The 20,961-nt window shown below is 40.4% G+C and overlaps 1 protein-coding gene across 1 annotated transcript; it reads left to right on the forward strand.

The window, feature by feature from the left end:
- The first annotated feature begins 327 nt into the window (after positions 1-327).
- Positions 328-18,716, forward strand: cul3b (cullin 3b). Its single transcript, XM_086260996.1, has 16 exons — positions 328-606; positions 6,857-7,054; positions 9,339-9,452; positions 9,615-9,775; positions 10,175-10,289; positions 10,421-10,649; positions 11,039-11,184; positions 11,705-11,881; positions 12,129-12,299; positions 14,002-14,109; positions 14,931-15,055; positions 15,391-15,487; positions 15,771-15,905; positions 16,054-16,240; positions 17,478-17,623; positions 17,900-18,716. The coding sequence occupies exons 1-16, from the start codon at positions 544-546 to the stop codon at positions 18,029-18,031; spliced, it is 2,304 nt and encodes a 767-aa protein (XP_086117122.1). The 5' UTR covers positions 328-543; the 3' UTR covers positions 18,032-18,716.
- The last annotated feature ends 2,245 nt before the right edge of the window (positions 18,717-20,961 follow it).

The raw sequence follows: 20,961 nt of genomic DNA on the forward strand, positions 1-20,961 counted from the left end.
CAGTTAAATGCATGCTCTAAAACAGTGGTTCTTAACCTGGGCTCGATCGAACCCTAGGGGTTCGGCAGAGCCTCCACCATGACATGCACGGCTCATTTTGTGCACCAATAAAAAACATATCTATGTCTTGAATTTGAAAATAGTTTTTTTATTTTTCACTAAAGAGGGGTTCAGTGAATGCGCATATGAAACTGGTGGGGTTCGGTACCTCCAACAAGGTTAAGAACCACTGCTCTAAAATTAAAAATCAGCAATTTACGAGCTCAAAACAAAGCAAAGTTGAGAAAACGCTCGTACTAATTGAATCATCGCGTGATTTGGAGTGCGTGAGCTCTGCGCAATGAGAACTGCAGGTAGTCCGCCATTGCTGTATGAAGAACTGTCGGATTTGGTGTTTGGCAGTCAACAATAAACTTGTGGTGCCGGGACCCGGAGCTACGAGGTCGGGTGAAAGCTCGTCGGCTGCTCGATAAACCAGTAGTCGGCCCAGTCCTCCCTGGACAACACTTTCATGTGAATACGGAGCCCACAGACGAGGCAACCATGTCCAATCTCAGCAAAGGCGGCACCAAGAAGGACACCAAAATGAGGATACGGGCCTTTCCTGTAAGTGTACGCCGCAGTAGGGGCTTTGCCCGTCCGACGGTCGCGGACTCGATTACCGTGGTCTGCGCTAAGGGCTAAATGCTAATAGGCTAACCAGCTGAGGTGACTTGACTATCCGTAAACAAAGTGTAGCCGTCAGATATCCAGTCTTCCACACTCTTGGTCGGTCTGTTAGATGGAAACTCATTTATAATACCAGCTCGGTGATAAGTGTTATAAATCACTTTTATTTTTCCTGTCGCTTAACTGTCTTACAACTTCCCAGGCATTAGCTAGCCGATATGATCAGCCAAGTAGCCGATGCTAACGTTAGCCATGGGTCTTGACACTTGTTGTTTTGACTGATTTTATTTTTGCTCATTTTCTAAAATGTGTCTATGTGTGTGTGTGTGTGTGTGTGTGTGTGTGTGTGTGTGTGTGTGTGTGTGTATAAATATATATATATATAAACGCATAATGTCTTTATGACTGAGCACTAAATGTAACGGACGTTTGTGCAGACAGAGGTCTGTACTTTAGCCTCAGCGGCGTTACGGCCGCTTTACATGATGCTAATGAAAACCAAAATGAGCTAACCCAGTTCTTGGTTCTGAATTAATGCCTGTGTGGATTTTGTGGACCTGTGTTGGTGTTGGAATAGATTCTTCGCTCACATGGCACTCTCTTTGTCTGCGAGACACTGAATTATCTATTTTCTGAACTGACCTAAATTTTCATAAAGCATTAGGCTGTCTGTAAAGGCTTGATGAGAGCGTAGCAACAGTATCCATGTAGCTGATTGATCTTAGTGACGAAGTTTTACTTCAGTGCCACCTTCATATATGCCTATGGGCCCGCTGATTGTGGCCCAGTCTTGATAGGATAACTGTCAGAGCTGCTGTCAAACCAGCGTCGTGATGTGCATGTGTTTGGGCTTGCCTGCTGAGTAGCAGCACAGGGGTGGCATGTGTTATGTTTTCTGCTTTTGGATAACGTGTCTTTGGCAATTAGGAATCCCACAAAGAGTCTAGAGTAAGTTTAAAGATTTAAATTATAGACTGGATTATAGATTTCTTGTTATCATGATGCTTTACAGCTGGGCTAAACTAGGTCCTTACTTTACGGTTATTTATCCTATCTGTAGTGCCTTGTAACGTAAAAAAAAAACTTTCCTCCTGGTTTAAAATAACATCTGAAACCTTAAAAAAAAAAATATATATATATATATAAGAGCTGGGGCTGGTAGCTTCAGAAGCACTGAAACCCACGCCCATGCATGCATAAATATTTAATATTAATTGCTTGGTGTATGCAATGACTAACCCTAATATTAGTGTATAGACACTGACCTGCATTCTTTCACTTTACATTTTCCTCATAGTGCTTATGCAAGTACTTAAAGCAGCCTATGAGGTTGTTTTGACAGAGCCAAATTTTCAGAGGACATGGTAGATATTATCTATCTCACCTTTACCCTTTGTGATATCTGCTTTCTCACTATACAAATCATTTTGGTGGGTTAATTTGGGTTTAAGTTGGAAAGAGAGAGAGAAAGGTTTTAACCTAATAAAATTGTTCCAAATTCCTTACCAGCATACCAGGTTAGGATTCTGAGGAAACTGAGAGGTGTTTTAACCCACAACACAGTGTTCAAAAGAATGAAAACTGCTTAGTCATTAGTGTTCATCGTTGCTACAGGAATGTGATGGTTTCTAAATTAGCTGGAATGGGAGCAGCACTTCCTCGAGCTTTTAATGTACCTCATGTTAGGGTCTTTTATTCTTTTATTCTTTTTTTTTATTGAGAGGCATCCTTTTTTACTCTTGCAGTTTTCTTACTAGTCTGAGCAGTTTGCTAGAATAAGCAGATTTATCCTATGATTGAAGATTTTTTTTTATAGGCAGTGTACACAGCAGGGAAGAAATGATCATCTTAATATTTGCAGATCTGAGCAAATTTATTAATGAGAAAGCGTTTTCTAGAGGAGTAATAAGCTCTGTTAGTGTCTTATACTCAATAATGAAGTAAAAAAGAAATCAAAGATTGAGGATTGACACTTTGCAAAATGTATTCTGCATCACCACTGAGCCAAAGTATTTTATTTAATGCTTTAGTTTTTTAAATCTCAGTTTCTTCTCTGTTTAATTATCTCAAATGCTGTCATTTGTAGTCACCTTATTTTCCCTCCTTTAAACACACGGAGAATAACAGAGCTGGCAGAAAAATATGTGAAAACAGCCACTTTCATGTTAGTAGTTAAAGCACAACCAAGTCACAAACAATTCAAATATAAACATAGCTTGTTGGAATAATAGGCGTGAATAGAGATTGGAAGCATGAGCCAGTTCCACGTGACTACCAGTGCTAATCATCCATCAGACCAGATCCGTATGCCACTAATACAGGTATTATATATATATATATTACACATCTGTGAGTAAGAAAGGACCTGCTCGTGTTCAAGTGACTTCATTTGGTCAGGATAAACACAAGGCTCCATGCAGACATTTGCAGGTCCTCCAGTTTGCTGTGCAGGGCACCAACAATGAAGGTGGAATCCACGGAAAAGAAAATTTTGGGATGGGGGTGGACATAAACACATCTGTGTGTTTCCACAATAAAGTGTCATTCCAATCTAAGCTTATGAAATCCTAATTGTTGCAGTTGAACATATCAAAACAATGACGTGATGTCAGCCTTGTGGCAGTGACACATGAGTCACATGTCAGTCTTTTTCCTACTCTGTTTGTGCGTTGACTCAGAGATAATGAAAGCCATTTTTTTTAAATGCACAGAAAATAGATAAGGAGTTATCAAATAGTCAAAGGAGCTTGCAAAGAAAAGCGTCTGGACTTCTTTAAGTTACTTGAAGACGTTTCACCTCTCATCCGAGAAGCTTCTTCAGTTCTAAGGTCAAATGGTGGAGAGTCCCAGATATAAACCTAGTGGGAGTAACCCCCCACAGAGGGACAAAAGGACCCCCTGATGATCCTCTAATCGCCTGAGCCAAGGTGTGAAACTGGGTGTGGGTCCCAATCAGCCACAGTTTCGGGTGAGTTCATTGTGAAACCTGTCTTCAAGTAACTTAAAGAAGTCCAGACGCTTTTCTTTGCAAGCTCCTTTGACTACGATGACCTGGATGACTGAGAACCTTCACAGACATAGAGTTATCAAATAATTAATTTGGACATCAGTATCAACAAAATGTTCTTAATATCCATATGTGATTCGAACAGTTGATTCTCTGTTGTTCATTTTGCCATGCTACATGAGGCCTCAGTCACGCAGGCCTAGGGGAGAACACTCTCTGTCAATGGCAGATTGCCAAGGTTGCGAGCAATTTGCATGGGAGGCACCGACTTGTCTGCAAACACTTGGTAACTAAGGCTACGTTCACACTGCAGGCGAAAGCGCATCAAATCCGGCTTTTTTGACCATATGCGACCCATATCCAATCATGGTATGACAGTGTGAACAGCAGAAATCCGATGTTTTCAAATCCGACCTGAGTATGTGGTACTGAATCTGATACATACCTGATGTTTTAGAAAGCGACTGCTGTTTGAATGGTCATCTCGCATTAAATTCGTCTTTTACGTCACTGACACAAGACAGACGCCAATTATCAGCGCCGGAGAAGACATCGCGATTACTTCCGGGCCATCCAGTGTAGATGTTAGTGAAACTGTTGGGAAGACAGCGTTGGAGAAACGTGAACATTTTATTTGTACTGTATAATCTGAAGATTCTTACAGAAATCTGCAACTATCCTTTGAAGCACCGCTCCTCTCTAAAACAGCAATAAGGATAATTATTAGGCCATATGTAAATAACAAAATAACTTTATAACTTAAAGCAAACTTGGGAAACGTAAAGTCCGAAACAAGTCTTTATATTAAGGCCATCAGTCAAACAATATTGTTTGGTCTGGGTCTAAACAGCGCGTTGTGTGTGACGTCTTCTTTTGCACATGCGGGCCACTTTGAGGGTTCACACTAGAGCGTGTTTGCTGTCGCATTTTATTTGTAGTGTGAACAAGTGGACAAAAAAAATCTGATTTGATCAAAAAATGGGAATTGAGCATTAAGACCTGCAGTGTGAACGTAGCCTCTCTAACCAGCTAGTGGGAGTGAAACTTGGAAAAACTGTGATGCAAATCAGAAATGGAGAACGTCCACTTTAACTAATAGTTATGCCTTTTAAAACACGTTGGTTTCAGCAAAAGGCACATTATTTACTTTGAGGATAAGCATCTTCTCTTTCTGGATTGAATTGTACTTTTTCAACTTCAGCTACTGCTTAGCAAGTAGTTGGGACCACTGCTTATTAGCCAACAGGCCTACAGTACATCTCAAGATGGTTAAAACATACCCTCTTAGATGAGCTGTGGCTAGACGTAGAACAGGCACTATGCAGTAATATAGAGATTTCGGACCTACAGTTCATTAGCTCAAGCATCAATATCAGCTCCTCTCTGACAGCATGGTGGGAATTTCTAAAAATGACTGAGTCTTCACTAATTCCATGTAAACATAAACCCATCTGGAACAACCCTGACATACTAGAAAACAATAATATGATACTTCCAAGGGGTGGCACATTGGTCAGCACTGTTGCCACAGCAAGAAGGTCCTGACTTCAATTCCACCATTAGGCCAGGGTCTTTCTGTTTGGAGTTTCCATGTTCTCCCCGTGTTTGTGTGGGTTCTCTCCAGGTACTCCAGCTTCCTCCCACAGTACAAAGACATGCAGTTAGTGGGTTTAGGTTGGTAATTAAATTAGGTGTGAATGTGAGTGCGAATGGTTCTATTTGTGACAGACTGACTGTACCCTGCCTCTCACCCTAAGGGATCGGATAGGCTCCAGATTTAATTTCAAAACCTCCAAATATACAGTACGCTCTCAAAGTAGATATCCCTTTCTATTGTTAAATGGGAGGTCAATCTATCAGTCAGCTTTGATTACAGCGTTTGGTCTCAGATATGTCTAAAATGACTAGAAACTCCAATCTCCAATTAATACAATTGAAAATCCTTCATAAAGTGCACTATACAGATCAACAGATGTTCAGGATCGGTCTGCATCATCTAACACCTGTTCGCACTGTCAAGGCAATACACCTGACAATTACATCCATGCTTCCTGGTTCTGTCCACCTGTTCAGAGGTTTTGGTTCCAGATATGTGAAACCTTATCAAAGGTTCTGAAGTGTAACATTCCAGCCTCCCCTTCAGTTTGCTTGTTGGGCGACCTAGATGATAACACTGTCTTCCCTCTCTCTTAGAACATCTCAGGTGTGCCCCCCCCCCCCCCCCCCCCCCCAAACACACACACACACACACACACACTGGGCCCCCTGGCTCTGTTGGGCCCTTACTGGGGGGTGGGGTGCTGTTGGGTCTCGGGTCTCTGGCCACGGAGCTCGGTCTGCTCTGGCTTAGCAGACAGAGCCTCCAGGCTTGTCACTGCAACCCCCTGGGGTCTCTGCACTGTCTGCTGGGTGACTGTCATTGTTATTTATGTATATGTTGGTTGTTGCTGTGGTTTCTCTGCTGTTTTTTTTCCCCCCTCAACAGGTGTTGATTTAGCTCTCTCCCTTTCTCTCTCTGTCCCTCTTCTTCTCTCCCTCTCTTTCTGTCAACTTTCTCCCCAACTTCACTTTTTCCTTTTTCTTTTCCGTCACCCAGTCTTGTCCATTATTGTTATGATAATCCAAAATCAAAAAACCCTAATAAAGGTCTAATAAAATATGAGTATCAAGTGGACAATTGCAACAAATGCTGCAATGCTTCACTTGTGAAATTAAATCTGTTTGTCATTTTTTGGCCTTCAGACAACAATTCTGATTGCTACACTGCCAAACAGGACGGGGGGAAAAAAGAAAAAAGTTGGCCAGTGTTTGCACACAAGTTGCCATATTCCATGCAAACTATGAGCAAAGTGGCAACCTGCTGGGAAGCAAAGCATTCACAAGGGTTTTTTGGGTAAAGACGCTATACCTCTTTGCAGTCAGTTTCTCCTAGCGACAGCTGGCAACCTCCAACAACCATTCACAGCCAATTGGGTAATATTCATTTTTCTCTGGCAACCAGTGGTTACCAGACAGTCACCAACCACTTTCTAGGCCTGTGTGAATGGAGTCTTAGCTCCCTTACTAGCAAAATGTACTGATCTTCTAGAACATGATGTGGTATGCACAGATTCTTCATGTTGACACAACTAATCACTGGTTATAGTCCTGTTGAAACCCATTACTTGTTACTTCTTGCAGATGACGATGGACGAGAAGTACGTCAACAACATATGGGACCTTCTGAAGAATGCCATCCAGGAAATTCAAAGGAAGAACAACAGCGGCCTGAGTTTTGAGGAACTTTATAGGAACGCCTACACAATGGTGCTTCATAAACATGGAGAGAAGCTGTACACGGGCCTGCGTGAAGTTGTTACCGAACACCTCATCAACAAAGTAAGGCCATCACAGATCGCAGCCTAAAACAGTTGCTGGAAGTTAAGTGATGACAGATTGACTAAAATATTTAGAGTTCATTTGAGCTGTCTGTCATTCCTGTGTGTAATACATGCAGCACATGGTGGGCTAGTATGTATTACACAATACTGTGCTGGTATTTAAAGTAGACTGGATTTGATCTACATAAAGAAAGATTGAAGCTGCGGTTGCTCTTTGGAGACGGTTAGGTTATTCTTTGGTGGAACAAACCTGGCCTGTGAATAGTTTCCTCCAGTTAACACAATGATATTAAAATCTGATTTTAATGAGGCCTGTTGTTCGAATGTCAGGGCTGAATTTCACTCAAATGCTTGAAAGTCTGTTTGGTGCTAAACAGAAACTGTCATAGGATTCATATTATGATTTCTTTTTTCTTTTTCCCCTGCTTGGCTTGCATGCCATACTGAACAACAAAGTCAAAACCAGAAAATATGAGCCGGTTGCATTCATGAGCAGCCTTGTAAAGGCACATAAGCAGAAAGATGGAGAATATAAATCCACAGGCTGTTACTTAAGTCTTGTGGTAGATTTGTAAAACCCTTTACTCACGCCCCCCCTTTTTTTTTTTTTTTTTTTTTTTTTTTTAGCAGATGCCTCATTCCTGTGGCTGGAAGGCAAGGAAGAGCCCAGGTTTGAGGATGGGGGGCTTCAGTGGTTTTTTTATTCGGGGGTTTCAGCTGTGAGAGAAGGCACATCTGTCTGAAAGCCCTTCATAAAACAGGCGTTGTCCTGTGCCTTATAGAAGAGCTTTAGGATGCTTTTGATGATGGAGTCATTTTCTCAAATCGGACATGTAATTGGTTTGTTTTACCACTGAAAATAAAATGTTAGTGAAGTAGATTATCCTAAGCAGCTTGTTTTTAAAAACAAAAGTGGCAGAAAGGAGGGCTATCTGAGATTTATTCCTTCTTAAAACTCCTAATAAGTTAGAGAAAGCATAATTGTTCCTAAGCTGTCACTTGTATTTTTGTAGCATGTATAATTAGTGGCAAATTATGCCTGTCCATGAGATCTGTCGCAAAGGCTTCTTTGCAGCTTACAGTGAGCAGACACACGATGAGCAATATTTCAGCACGATGTTATTGAATAACAGCCAGATGGTTTTACAGCTTAATTAAATGCACATTCTCAGCTTGGCAGGCTTAGTAAATGAGCAGTCAGGAAATGTCAACAAGTAATGGATCAAAGACGAGTTCTCTGACAGCTGAGTGTGTTTTTATTGTCTTATAATGGTAAAGGCATCGCTTTGAAAGAAACAGTTGTAATGGTACGAACGCAGCATCGTCTCAACCCAGCTTAAGTTTGGAAGACAGTCGAGAGGTTCAGTCAGAAGTGCATTTGTTTTGATTTTTATGCAGGGAGGTTGGGGGGGGTTATATATTGTTTTGGGCCTAATAGTTAATGTTATTATGAATTATTGAGAGAAGGATTTGTAGATGTGTATTTTTTCAGCAGTGATTCATCGTTGTCTAGACAAGGGATGAAAATAAGCTTTAAGTCCAATCGAGCATGTCTATTCGGTCTCAGATGTTTATTTTCTACAATCACTTCTGGCTTTTAAGGTCATTTTTGTGATTTATCTATTTATTTATTTCAAATGTTAACCTGTTAAGACCTGAAGTTTAGATGAGACCATATGCAGTCTTCTGGCTCTTTAATGTAGGTCAGAAATTGATAACTTAAGGCATACTTTAATTACAGCTGGTGTTTAAGAAAGTTAAAGTTAAATAAAGCATTTATAAACACACACACACACACACTTTGATTTGTAATATATGTAATATTTGATATGATGGAAAAGCAGCATTACAAAGTGGCAAAACAGATGAATATAATATGGGGTACATTGTTTTTTTTGTTGTTGATTTTTTTTAAGCAAGCCATGACTTTGCATAGTGCACGTTTAGATTTATGGTTTTGCTTCTGACTTTTGATCTGGATGTGGAAAAGAAGAAGTCGGTGCATTCATAAAGCTTGGTCGCCTGTAACATTAAGAGCAGAGGCCGTAATATATTACCTCTGCCCCGAAGGAGAAGGAAGGAGAGGTCAGTGTGCCCTTAAGAATCTTACTCCACTGAGACATTTAGTTTACTTTGCTGAGTCACACTGCAGTGTGACTGTTATCAAGCTGTTGTGTGCCTGACTAGTAAAGAAGGCCCGCATTAAAATGCTGCACGAGCAACAAAATACAAATACAGGTGTCTGCTTAAGTTCTAAGGCTGTGTTTCTGTCTCGTCCAAAGGTACGGGAAGATGTTCTCAATTCATTAAACAATAACTTCCTCCAGACCCTAAATCAGGCCTGGAATGACCACCAGACAGCTATGGTGATGATTAGAGACATCCTGATGTATATGGTGAGTATACAGTCATGCAGTAAGACATATGAGCGTTAGATATAAATATTTTACACATAACAGCTGTATTTTATATGCTTAAATATACATTTAAGCTCAGCTGCTGTTAATTCCAGTTCATTCTAATGTTGTTTGGGACATTTTTGTGTGTCTTTGTCACAGGATCGGGTGTACGTACAGCAGAATAGCGTGGAGAACGTCTACAACCTGGGCCTTATCATATTTAGGGATCAAGTGGTTCGCTATGGTTGCATCAGAGACCACCTCCGACAAACTCTGCTAGACATGATTGCCCGGGAGAGGAAGGGAGAGGTGGTGGACAGGTAGCCAAAAGTCACAAATAGCATTATCTAATAAATTATCTTTAGTTTTCAAATAAAATGAAGTTTGCGTTCTTGATCTTTAAATGGAAAAGTCATCATTTCTCACCAGGGGTGGACATGGCAGATGCCTTTGGTATTAGAAATATAAGATCTGTCAAATACATCTGCTGCATTTGCACCCAGTGGGCAAAAGCCTCAGAGCCTCTGGCATTTTAAAAACACTGACTATTCTGAATTTCATGCACTGTGGACTGTAACTGTTTTTCAATGGATGAATAGTAAAAAGTTAGTTGGCAGTTATACTGAGTGTGAAATGAGCTTCCACAAAAGTTTTTTTTTTTTTTTATGTTTTGTTTTGTTTTGCATTACTTACCATTTGGTTTGCTTCTCCTTCTCTAGGGGAGCCATTAGAAATGCCTGCCAAATGTTAATGATTCTTGGCCTTGAAGGGAGATCTGTGTATGAAGAAGACTTTGAAGCACCGTTTTTAGAAATGTCTGCAGAATTTTTCCAGGTTTGGGAGAGAAATCCATTTTCCTTGTTTATGTGTTTATTTATTTATTTTAATTTGGGTCTATATTTCTTTGTGGCTTCCCTTAAAGGAACTAAAACCTCTTGTATAAACTGTTTCTTGTTTTCACTCAGATGGAAAGCCAAAAGTTCCTTGCAGAAAATAGTGCCAGTGTGTACATAAAGAAAGTTGAAGCCAGGATTAATGAGGAGATCGAGCGGGTAATGCACTGCCTGGATAAATCCACAGAGGAGCCCATCGTCAAGGTGGTGGAACGTGAGCTCATCTCCAAACACATGAAGACCATCGTAGAAATGGAAAACTCAGGCCTGGTCCACATGCTTAAGAACGGCAAAACAGATGGTAAGCCCTCAGTCACAGCCTGCTGCTCCACTTCACCTCTTTAGCGTTTATATTTTTAGTGATTTATTGTTTAAATTGACATCCACGCGAGTTACAGTGAAATAGAAAATCCCCAACACTCTTTAATAAACCGTGAAGCTGTCACTTCCAGGAAATACTTTACTGGCTCAGTAATACAGTCATATCATGTTCCCATTGGTTCATGCCACAAATGGTAATATGTGAGGAATTCAATGATGATTTGATTTCAGTGAAACTGGAACTGTAGTGCCTGGAGAGTATATTTCTCCTCCTTTTCTGCAGATCTCAGATGCTCAGTCCCTTTTCAGTTGGCAGAAGTGTATTTTTGATGTGTGCTCATGTGTGTATTCATGCTTACCTCTCTACAGATTTGGCATGCATGTACAAGCTGTTCAGCAGGGTTCCCAATGGGCTGAAGACCATGTGTGAGTGTATGAGCTCATACCTGCGGGAGCAGGGCAAGGCCCTGGTGTCAGAGGAAGGAGAAGGGAAAAACCCTGTGGACTATATTCAGGTACGGCACTGGGTTATCAGTCGACATAATGTTGCTGAAGATGGACTGTTCTGATGATACTGAGAATGTGCTACCTCGTAAGAGATCACAGATGGATTTCCTCTGGCTCAGTACACTTCAGCATGTCATTGCGTGATGAGCCTTGACCATAATGCACTTTAATTACTTCCCAGCAGAGAATATCTGCTCTCGGTCCCATGTTTGTTACCACAAACCATGATGGTCTTTACCCTCATCCACACTGAGTCTTTGCACTGTACTTAGCATGTGAGGTCCTTCTGGCAACTAGAAAGACATCAGTGCTTTTGAAAATCTTATGGCCTTTAAATCCCTTTGAAGTTCTTGGTTAAAATAATGACTCACTTCTTACTCTCTGGTAGAAAACAGCAGCCTCTTCTTTTACCACATCAGCTCTTGCAGATTCACCTTTTCTGATGAGACCACCTTTCCTTTGCTGTAGCTACTGTTTGTTAAGCTCCTTCTAATGCACGCCGCTGTTGCATTTCCTGTCTTCCTGCAGGGTTTGCTGGACCTGAAGTCCCGTTTTGACCGCTTCCTCCAGGAGTCTTTCAACAATGACCGCCTCTTTAAACAAACTATTGCTGGTGATTTTGAGTACTTCCTTAACCTGAACTCCCGCTCGCCTGAATACCTCTCACTCTTCATCGATGACAAACTGAAGAAGGGTGTTAAAGGGGTGAGCCCACTAATCATGCATTCATGCTCTTATTTTTAGAACGTATGACAAATGTTACTGACCTGCTTCTTTCAAATTTATAACCTCACTTCAAAAAATGCCAAAAAGAAAAAAACCCCACACAATGTTTTCATGTAAAAAGTTGTGCTTCTGCTTTCTTTTGTGTTTTCAAAAGTGCTGGGGAAAATAAATCATAAAGTCTGTTTTTGATTAATGGGTATAACCTGACCCTGTTATTTTTATCCAGCTGACAGAGCAAGAAGTGGAGTCTATACTGGACAAGGCCATGGTGCTCTTCCGCTTCATGCAGGAGAAGGACGTGTTTGAGAGGTACTACAAGCAGCACCTGGCTCGCAGGCTGCTCACTAACAAGAGCGTCTCTGACGACTCGGAAAAGAACATGATCTCAAAACTTAAGGTGAGCAGGCATGTGGCATGATATAACTCTGGCTTTGGAGTAAGCTGAATATAAAATGAAAGATCCCTGGGTGCTTGGAGACTGGCCACAATAGTGATGTACGATTCGTGAACGAATCGTTCAATACTCGAGAATCACTTTACTGAGTCGTGAATTATGATTCACAAGCCCAACTGACTCACTGACTCATCCCTGTTTCTGTTAGCAAACTAATTCGCTTAGTAGAAATATATCTAGCTTATAATTCAAATTGTGGGGGGGAAAACAACAGCCAGTTTCTTAACAAAAGCATTTCTGCTCTGAACTGGAAGAAAAAACCCTGAGTAGAAGCTCACATCAAGAAAATAGCTCCTCGGTTCACAGTAGCATCGCTCTGCTAACATGCTAACAGCACATTTGAGCTACTCACCCCCTCCCTTCCTGTGTTGAATCGTAAGCGTAAGCAAATCACTCAGGACTCGCTCACCCCCTCCCTCCTGTGCTGAATCATAGAGCAAGCGAACAAATCACTCACTCACCCCCTCCCTCTGCAGCTTCTTCTTCTTCTTGGTTGGCAACCAATGTTAAGGCGCATTACCGCCCCCTGGCTCACAGCTCAGTGGACATTTAGATGAGAAAATATATATTTAACACATTTAAGGAAAATACTAATAAAATAAAAATAAACAAATGTTTATTAAGCAATTTTGATAGGAAATTGCTTAATTTTAGAAATATTTTTGCTGTTTTTTGCTCTATAAAATAGTTGTTTTCTTTTAGAATCATTCATCTTAGCAGTAGGATTTACATGAAAAGAGAAACAAATTAAGTTTGAGTGAAAATGTACACTTTTTGCACTCTCTGGTCAACTGACTCAGTGAATCAAATGACTCAAAAAACCCGATTCACTTTGGTGAGTGACTCATTAAAACTCGATTCAGTAAAAAGAATCAAATTTACCATCACTAGGCCACAGTGCTCAGATGTGTTATGGGCACTTCTTTACATTATTTTTTTTTCTCCGTGTTTTTTGCATTTCAGTGGATGTTTAGGTAAAAGGAAACATACAGTTTTCAGACTGTATCGACTTGCCTGTGTTTGATCATTATATAAATGTTTCTTTACTTTAAATAGACAGTTCCCTTCAAAATCAAATATACTCACTTTTTCTGTAGTGCTTTTTATCCATTTTTTCAGTAAGACTTGTTTGATTTTGGAGATATAAGCTGTAGAAATGCCTGCTTTCTCCTGAATATAATAGAACCAGATGTCCTTCGCTTTCTTTTGCTCAAAGTGGCCATAAAAAAAAAACATTCGGAAAAACTCAGCAGAAATGACTCTTTGCAGAAATCATGACCCAGTTACTCAAATATATCCACAAACCTTGATGTGAGCAGTTTTATGTTGGAATTGTATTTTTATTTTAATTTTTTCTACCAAACTGCACCCGACGCTTTATCCCTGCAGATGGAAGCATCTCCAATTATGACAACACTTATGACAAATACAGAATTATGACAAATACATGCTTTGGTTTTTGGGGGGTTCACTGAGCATCACGAGGCTAGGAGGAAGCAGATATCTCTATAGCTGATATCTGTAAATCTGGTTCTGCAGCCCAGAATTATGTTCTTACACTTGATTTCAGCTTGAGCTGTCCCCTTTTCTTTTGAATAGCTTACCAATTATAAATCTAATCCTTCTTCATGTCTTTATTGCACAGACCGAGTGCGGCTGTCAGTTCACCTCTAAACTGGAGGGCATGTTCCGAGATATGAGCATCTCCAACACCACCATGGATGAGTTTAGACAACATTTACAGACGACTGGGGTGAGGAAAATCTACTTTTTGTCACAATAAAGAGCCTAATTAGTAAATGTAATCAGGACATTGTTGCTTGATTGACTGAGCTTTGTTGCACTGCTCAGTTACATATTAACAATTAGGCACCTAATTATCCATATCCTGGAAAGTCATAGTGCATAAGCTTCTGGCTTGTGCTGTGCTTTCAGATTGCTGGGGTGACTTTAGCTCCATTTGGTGAACAGTGTAACCAATCAGAGTTCATATTTATGCACATTGCTTTTAAATTCATGGTCCAAGTAGTGTTGTCTGATATTTGTCATGTCTGGATCTTGTGTGCGCACAGTAACTGTAACAGTCACCTCAAGGTGCTTCATATTGTAAGGTAAAGACCCTACAATAATTTTTCACCCCATGAGCAAGCAATGACGACATCTGTTAAAACTTCCTTTTAACAGATAGAAATCTCCAGGAGAACCAGGAAAGTCCTGTGACCAGTTGGCGTTGATGGGTGGGAGACAGGGCAAAAGGCACACTGTGGAATAGAGCCAGAGATGAATAATAATTAATGATTAAATGCAGAGTGGTGTATAAACACAGAGAGAGTGATGAAGAAACACTGACACAACCCCCGGCAGCTTAGGCTTATTACAATTTAACTAAGGGAAGATTCAGTGTCACCTGATCCACTATAAGCTTTATCAAAAACAAAAGCTTTAAGTCAGGTCTTAAAAGTAGCGAGGATGTCTTTCTTCCAAATCTAAATGCTACCAATATTACCACATAGTATCACTATGGCATCACTGTAGGTGATCGTACATGTTGTTTTTTATTTTTCCTAACTCAAGGTGTCACTCGGAGGGGTCGATCTCACTGTTAGAGTCCTGACCACGGGATACTGGCCAACGCAATCAGCAACACCCAAGTGCAATATTCCACCTTCACCTCGACATGCATTTGAAGTCTTCAGAAGGTTTGTTAGTTGTTCACTTCACTCACAGATTTGGTAGTTTATTGATTACATGTGTGTGCTTTCATAACAGCACTTAGCTTTTCAGTCTGGTGATTTTCTAAAAGGTTTCTCCGTGTGATCCACAAGGAACAATAAATCCATTATATGTTGTTACCAGTAGAAGTAGAACATGGAGATTACTTTTTTCTTTTAGTCCCTTTCATGAAAATATTACTGTGTATGTTTGCTAGACACAGCATTTCAAACTAAATCTCTACTGTGTCCTGCTGCAGAAAGCAAAGTTGCATTGATCATTTGTTTTAGGTTAATCTAGTATGACTCTCCTCTGCATGCAGGTTTTACCTTGGGAAGCACAGTGGGAGACAGCTCACCCTGCAGCACCATATGGGCTCTGCAGATCTAAATGCCACCTTCTACGGGCCAATTAAAAAGGTACGCTCCACTTGGAAAGGGGAGTCTCAGTACATTTCAGCAACCTTTATTTCATTTTAGAATAACAAGTGGACCTGGCTTTACGTTCATTACTTATTGTGAATTTTCTGTTTTATAAATTAGCTTAGTGTTTTAAATATAAGCAAATGACAGACTAACAAATGCGAATAAATGTAACAGTTTTAAGTAATGGAAAGTAAAAATGAAATCTGCTGTTTTGACATCTTGTCAAAATGGATTCTGACTAATGTTTTTATGTTGCCTTATCCCAACATTTGAACAGGAGGATGGGTCAGAGGTCGGAGTAGGTGGTGCCCAGGTGACAGGCTCCAATACTAGAAAGCACATACTCCAAGTGTCCACCTTCCAGATGACCATTCTCATGCTTTTCAACAACAGAGAGAAGTCCACCTTTGAGGTGCACAACTTAATTCCTTAGTACCCAACATAGTAGGATATTTTGGTCCCCATATGTCTTCATGTGTCGTGGACAAGCAGGAAAAGGTCATTTTAGTCTGTGGCCTCTGTACTGTGTTGACACCAAGCCTGCCCTCTTCACTATGTAGGAAATCCAGCAGGAGACGGACATCCCAGAGAGGGAGCTGGTGCGAGCACTGCAGTCTCTGGCCTGTGGGAAGCCAACACAGAGAGTTCTCACCAAGGAGCCAAAGTCCAAGGAGATCGAAAATGGCCATGTGTTTACAGTTAACGACCAGTTTACCTCCAAACTGCACCGTGTCAAAATCCAGACAGGTATGAAAAACAAAATCATGAAGTTAAGCACTTTTCTTGAGGCTCACAGCTTTAGTTTGATTTTTCCTAGGTGTTATTCTGTGAATGTAAACTGTGTGAGTATAGATTTTTACTGTGTCAGGCTTAAAAAAATGAACTTTTATTTTCTTAAAGCTTAGTAATAGGCAGTAAATTTGTTACAGATACAGCTTATCTTGCTTTTTCAAGACTTTTCCTCCTTAATCTTGTATCTTCATATCACTAGAACAAAACTTAGTTAATTAATAAATATTTAGTCAGATAAAGAAGTTTAAAGTCTAGTAGCACGTAAAGAGCAGGAAACACGTGTGGATTACAGTATTTCAATGGCATCTTTTAGGTGATTTTGTGAACAGGTAAATATAAACTTAATGGCACCTTCATTAGATACACCTGTTCGACTGTGCATCAAAGCAATTGTATAATGAGCCAATCACATGGCAGTAACTCAATACCATTTAGGCATGCAGACATGCCTAAACTCTGAATATTTTCTGAAAATCACTTATTGATGTCAGAGGGGAATGTGCAGACTGCTTCAAGCTGATAGGAAGGCAGCAGTAACTCAAATAGCCTCTCACTACATGTATGCTGAAAAGCATCCGTGAACGCGCGCACGTCAACCTTAAAGCAGATGTGCTGCAGCAGCAGAAGACCACACCACGTTCACTCCCGTCAACTAAGAACAGGAAACTGACGCTACAGTTCAAAAGACTGAAAGACAAAAACACCACATGTCTAACACCACAGTCTGTCTCAGTACTGTTGATGATTTTGTCTATTACCTCTTTACGCTTTGAAAGCCTGCTAGAAGTAATCCCTGAAGCTCTCTTCTGAACTGAGCGATGTCTGCCATATTTCAGGCCTGTTTCCTGAGCAAAATGGGTGTGCAGCAGAAGGTAGTGTGGGTGGTTTCTGTCTATGCAGCTACCCTTGGAAAAACCCAGAAACTGTTCTGATGGTCATCAAACCACATCTTTATTGATTATATACTAAGGTGTCAGAACTCCTCATTAAGGGTAGAGTAGGGTGGTCACATGTCGCCTTTTATGAGGGAAAGAGTTACAGGTGCTCACAAGGCAAAGGGGGGTTCCAACTGAGTACTAGCAAGGCATACCTAATAAAGTGACTATTGAATGTACATAAGGAAATGACACGTTTCATCATGATCTCTTGCATTTATTGTCTATCTACCGTGTGTTTTTTGTGCACTACCCAGTGGCTGCTAAACAGGGGGAGTCGGATCCAGAGAGGAAGGAGACGCGGCAGAAAGTGGACGACGACAGGAAGCATGAGATCGAAGCTGCCATCGTTCGCATCATGAAGTCTAGAAAGAAGATGCAGCACAATGTCCTGGTAGCAGAGGTCAGTCAGCAGAAGCTGTAGCTAAAGCCCACTTGTAAAGAGCACAAAAATAAAACTATAATGTTCTGTGGTTTACAGCACCAGTCTCCTAGTGGCACATTATATGATGTACAAGAGGTTAGAGCCTCTAGTGCGCTCTAGTGGTTTACTTCTTTCACATAAAAAGCTGATATAAAAGAGTCTTGCATAGCAAAGTTAATAATAAATTGGTAAATAAAAAGGCCACGAAAGAAGTAGCCGTGAATTAAACAGTCGTGTTTTCATGTGTCTCCACAGGTCACACAGCAGTTGCGGGCACGATTCCTTCCTAGTCCTGTAGTCATCAAGAAACGCATTGAAGGACTCATTGAGAGGGAATATTTGGCAAGAACACCGGAGGACCGCAAAGTGTACACTTATGTAGCATAAAACAAATTAATTCAATGAAAGCTAGCATCGAGTTGAAAGAAGCTGAGGGCCTTTTTTTCTTTCCTTTTTTTTTTTTTTTTTTTTTTTTTTTTGGTGGACTGCTATGTGTTTGAACAAACTTGGAAATGCTTTCATTGTTGATTCTGGGAAACACTGGGAAGGTTAACATTTCTTCCATAAAAATGTGTTTAAAAAAAGAAAATGTTAAAAAAAAATCATGCAAAGGATGGTGAAGTTTTCTAGCATTATTAGAGTTCTTCAGCTGAGCGAAGTGAAATGAGGGAGTCTAGTTTTGTATAAAATCCATGTTTCTTGTGGCCTTTGGAGAGAACTTAGTGGGCCTGTTTGCGGGCTAATGACGCGCCGCCACCAAACGAGCGCATCAGAGGCCACACGGAGAACGAGAAAACATTTGAACTCACTCCCCTGTTTTAAATGTTGATGTCAATGTGTTCTGTTTGTGTTTTGTGGCACAATAATGGCTGTACAGGTTGACAGATAGGCCTTTTTCCTCTCAAGAGGATTTTTAGATTTAAAGAAGAGGACAGAGTGTTAACTGGTACAGACCTGGTTTACAACAGCAGTGAAATACATTTTGAGTACTTGAGAAAACATGAAGAGTGCTTAATTTATGTTGCAAATAGGTCTGGGGTGGGTTTTTTTTTTTTTTTTTTTTTTTTTTTTAGGGGGGGTGGGGGGGTTTTAATGTCTGCTATCAAACATGAACTATTTAATGCCATTCTCATTTGGCCAGGTCTGTACTAGTGGTTATAGAGATCAAGGGCTGTTGCTTCACAGCATGCTTTTATCTATTGGATCAATCAGGGGAATATAAGACACACATGAAACTCCATAAAAGGTGTTTGGACTCTCATGACACATTTTTCACGTAAGGCCTGCGTATGATAGGCCACCCACCCCCCTAAAAAAAAAAAAAAAAGATTTCTCTCTGAGTGGAAGGTTCCTTGTGGTGCAGGTGTGCAAAGAGGATATTATTTTTCGTTCTCGACTGCATTTTGATCAGCTGGAACCAGTTTAGCACCATGTTCTAATGTGTACAAATTGTAAAATAAATATTGTACTCACTGCAAAGGTGGATTGTACAGGGCCTTGTTTTCATCATATTAAATGTAGAATTTAAAAAAAAAAAAATGAAAGGGATGCTTTTTTTTTTTTTTTTTCCTGCATCTTTGCATGACCAACCAAGGCCTTGGCAAGCCTCAGAAATGCATCTGTAACCATAATCAAGGCTTAATTTCAGTGGTAAGCCACAGTCAGATTCTGTGTTCACAACAAGAATTTGGCAGGCTTCACGAGGATGTTGTTTATTACAGTATTTTCCAATTCACGTGTTTCTGTTTATCTTTACTTTTTGGTAAGAAAATACTCAGCTGAAGCTGCCATTGGCCACTTTGCTATGCTACACCCTGCTTGCCAGCTTGGATAATTTTCTGTCAAAACACTTTTTCTTTCAAAACTACCTTGATTCTTCATGCCACAGATTCAACAAGGTGGTGGAAACATTCCTCTGAGATTTTGGTCCCAAAGGTGCTCTCTATTGGATTGAGGCTGGCAACTGTGGAGGCAATTTGAGTACAGTAAACTTATCATGTTGAAGAAATCATTTGTGATGCGCTTTATCCGAGAAGATGGGTGCACTGTGGTCACAAAGGTGGTGGTCAGCAACAATACTCGGGTAGGCTGTTTAAACAATGTTCAGTTGGTACTAAGGGGCCCAAAGTGTGCCAAGAAAATATCCACTACACTATTACACCAGCCTGAAGCGTTGATACAGAGCAGAATGGATCCATGCTTTTAATGTTTGCACCAAATTCTGACCCTACCATCCAAATGTTGAGGCAGAAATGGAGGCTCCTCTGACCAACAGCTCTGGATCCCAGTGTGGTCTTCTGCTGCTGTAGCCCATCTGCTTTGAGGTGTTCGAGTACTCAGAGTAGAAAAGTGGTATATAAAAACCAGACCATTTACCTTCCAAACAGCTCAAAGCAGTTTGGCCGTTTTCCTCTGACACTAACGAGGCATTTTCCCCCAGAGAACTGCTTCTCAGTGGATGTTTGCTCTTTTTTGGACCATTCTCTGTAAACCCGAGAGACACTTCTGTGTGGAAAATCCCAGAAGATCAGCAGTTTCTGAAATACTCAGACCAGCCTGTTTGACAGTAACAGCTGTGCCACATTCAAAGTCACTTAAATAATGTTTTTTTCCTAATTCTGATGCTCAGTTTGAACTTCAGCAGATCGTCTTGACCATGTGTACATGCCTTAATTCACTAAGTAGATACCATTGGCTGTTATCTGAGCAGTTGAACAGGTGTCCCTAATAACATGTCTGGTGAGTGTAGAAAACTCTAAAGTTATAACAGAGTATAGTTATTTCAGGTCCGTGGCTTGTACTGGTGTTAAATAATATTATTTTGTACTGAAAGGCGTTCTTAATACTTCTACTGAGTAATGAAAATACAATGAGTAATGAAATAACAGTAAATGACAAAAACACAAGTCTTGGCCTTCGAATTAGAGCCCCAGTCTGTTCAACAATAAATATTAAAAATGTTTTCCCAGCACTTTGTGCTTTAGAAACGTTTCTATTTAGGATATCTGCCCAAATTCGAGTAAAGGGTGATATTAATCAAGTGAATGTTCTTGTTATACTTGTATTATGTCACGATGCCTGGTTATTCAACATTTAACACCTTTGTTAAGATTGCAGGGTTGCTTTGGTGTTTTTGTTTAGTTTTCTTCTGAATATATTGGTGTAACTTGTGTCTTTCACTGAATGATGGTTTTATCTGCTTTTCACTTCGCACTGCTTGATAACATTGTCCAAACTGTGCCTTTCTAAAGCTCTCCATATGGTCTTAAGAAGGTCTTAACAAACAACGTGTTTAACTTAGTCTTTGGAGCCTCCCC

Source organism: Aulonocara sp. 'chitande type north' Nkhata Bay, linkage group LG14, assembly GCF_057382095.1.
Source record: "Aulonocara sp. 'chitande type north' Nkhata Bay isolate Kocher_YH1m ecotype deep benthic linkage group LG14, A_spYH_male_GT1.1, whole genome shotgun sequence".
Taxonomy (NCBI): Eukaryota; Metazoa; Chordata; class Actinopteri; order Cichliformes; family Cichlidae; genus Aulonocara; species Aulonocara sp. 'chitande type north' Nkhata Bay.

Bases quoted from the DNA above. Each gene is read 5' to 3' on its own strand.
- cul3b (XM_086260996.1), top strand. From the start codon at position 544: ATGTCCAATCTCAGCAAAGGCGGCACCAAGAAGGACACCAAAATGAGG. The intron at 7,055-9,338 runs GTAAGGCCATCA...TCTCGTCCAAAG, and splicing joins CCGAACACCTCATCAACAAA to GTACGGGAAGATGTTCTCAA. The intron at 11,882-12,128 runs GTGAGCCCACTA...ATTTTTATCCAG, and splicing joins TGAAGAAGGGTGTTAAAGGG to CTGACAGAGCAAGAAGTGGA.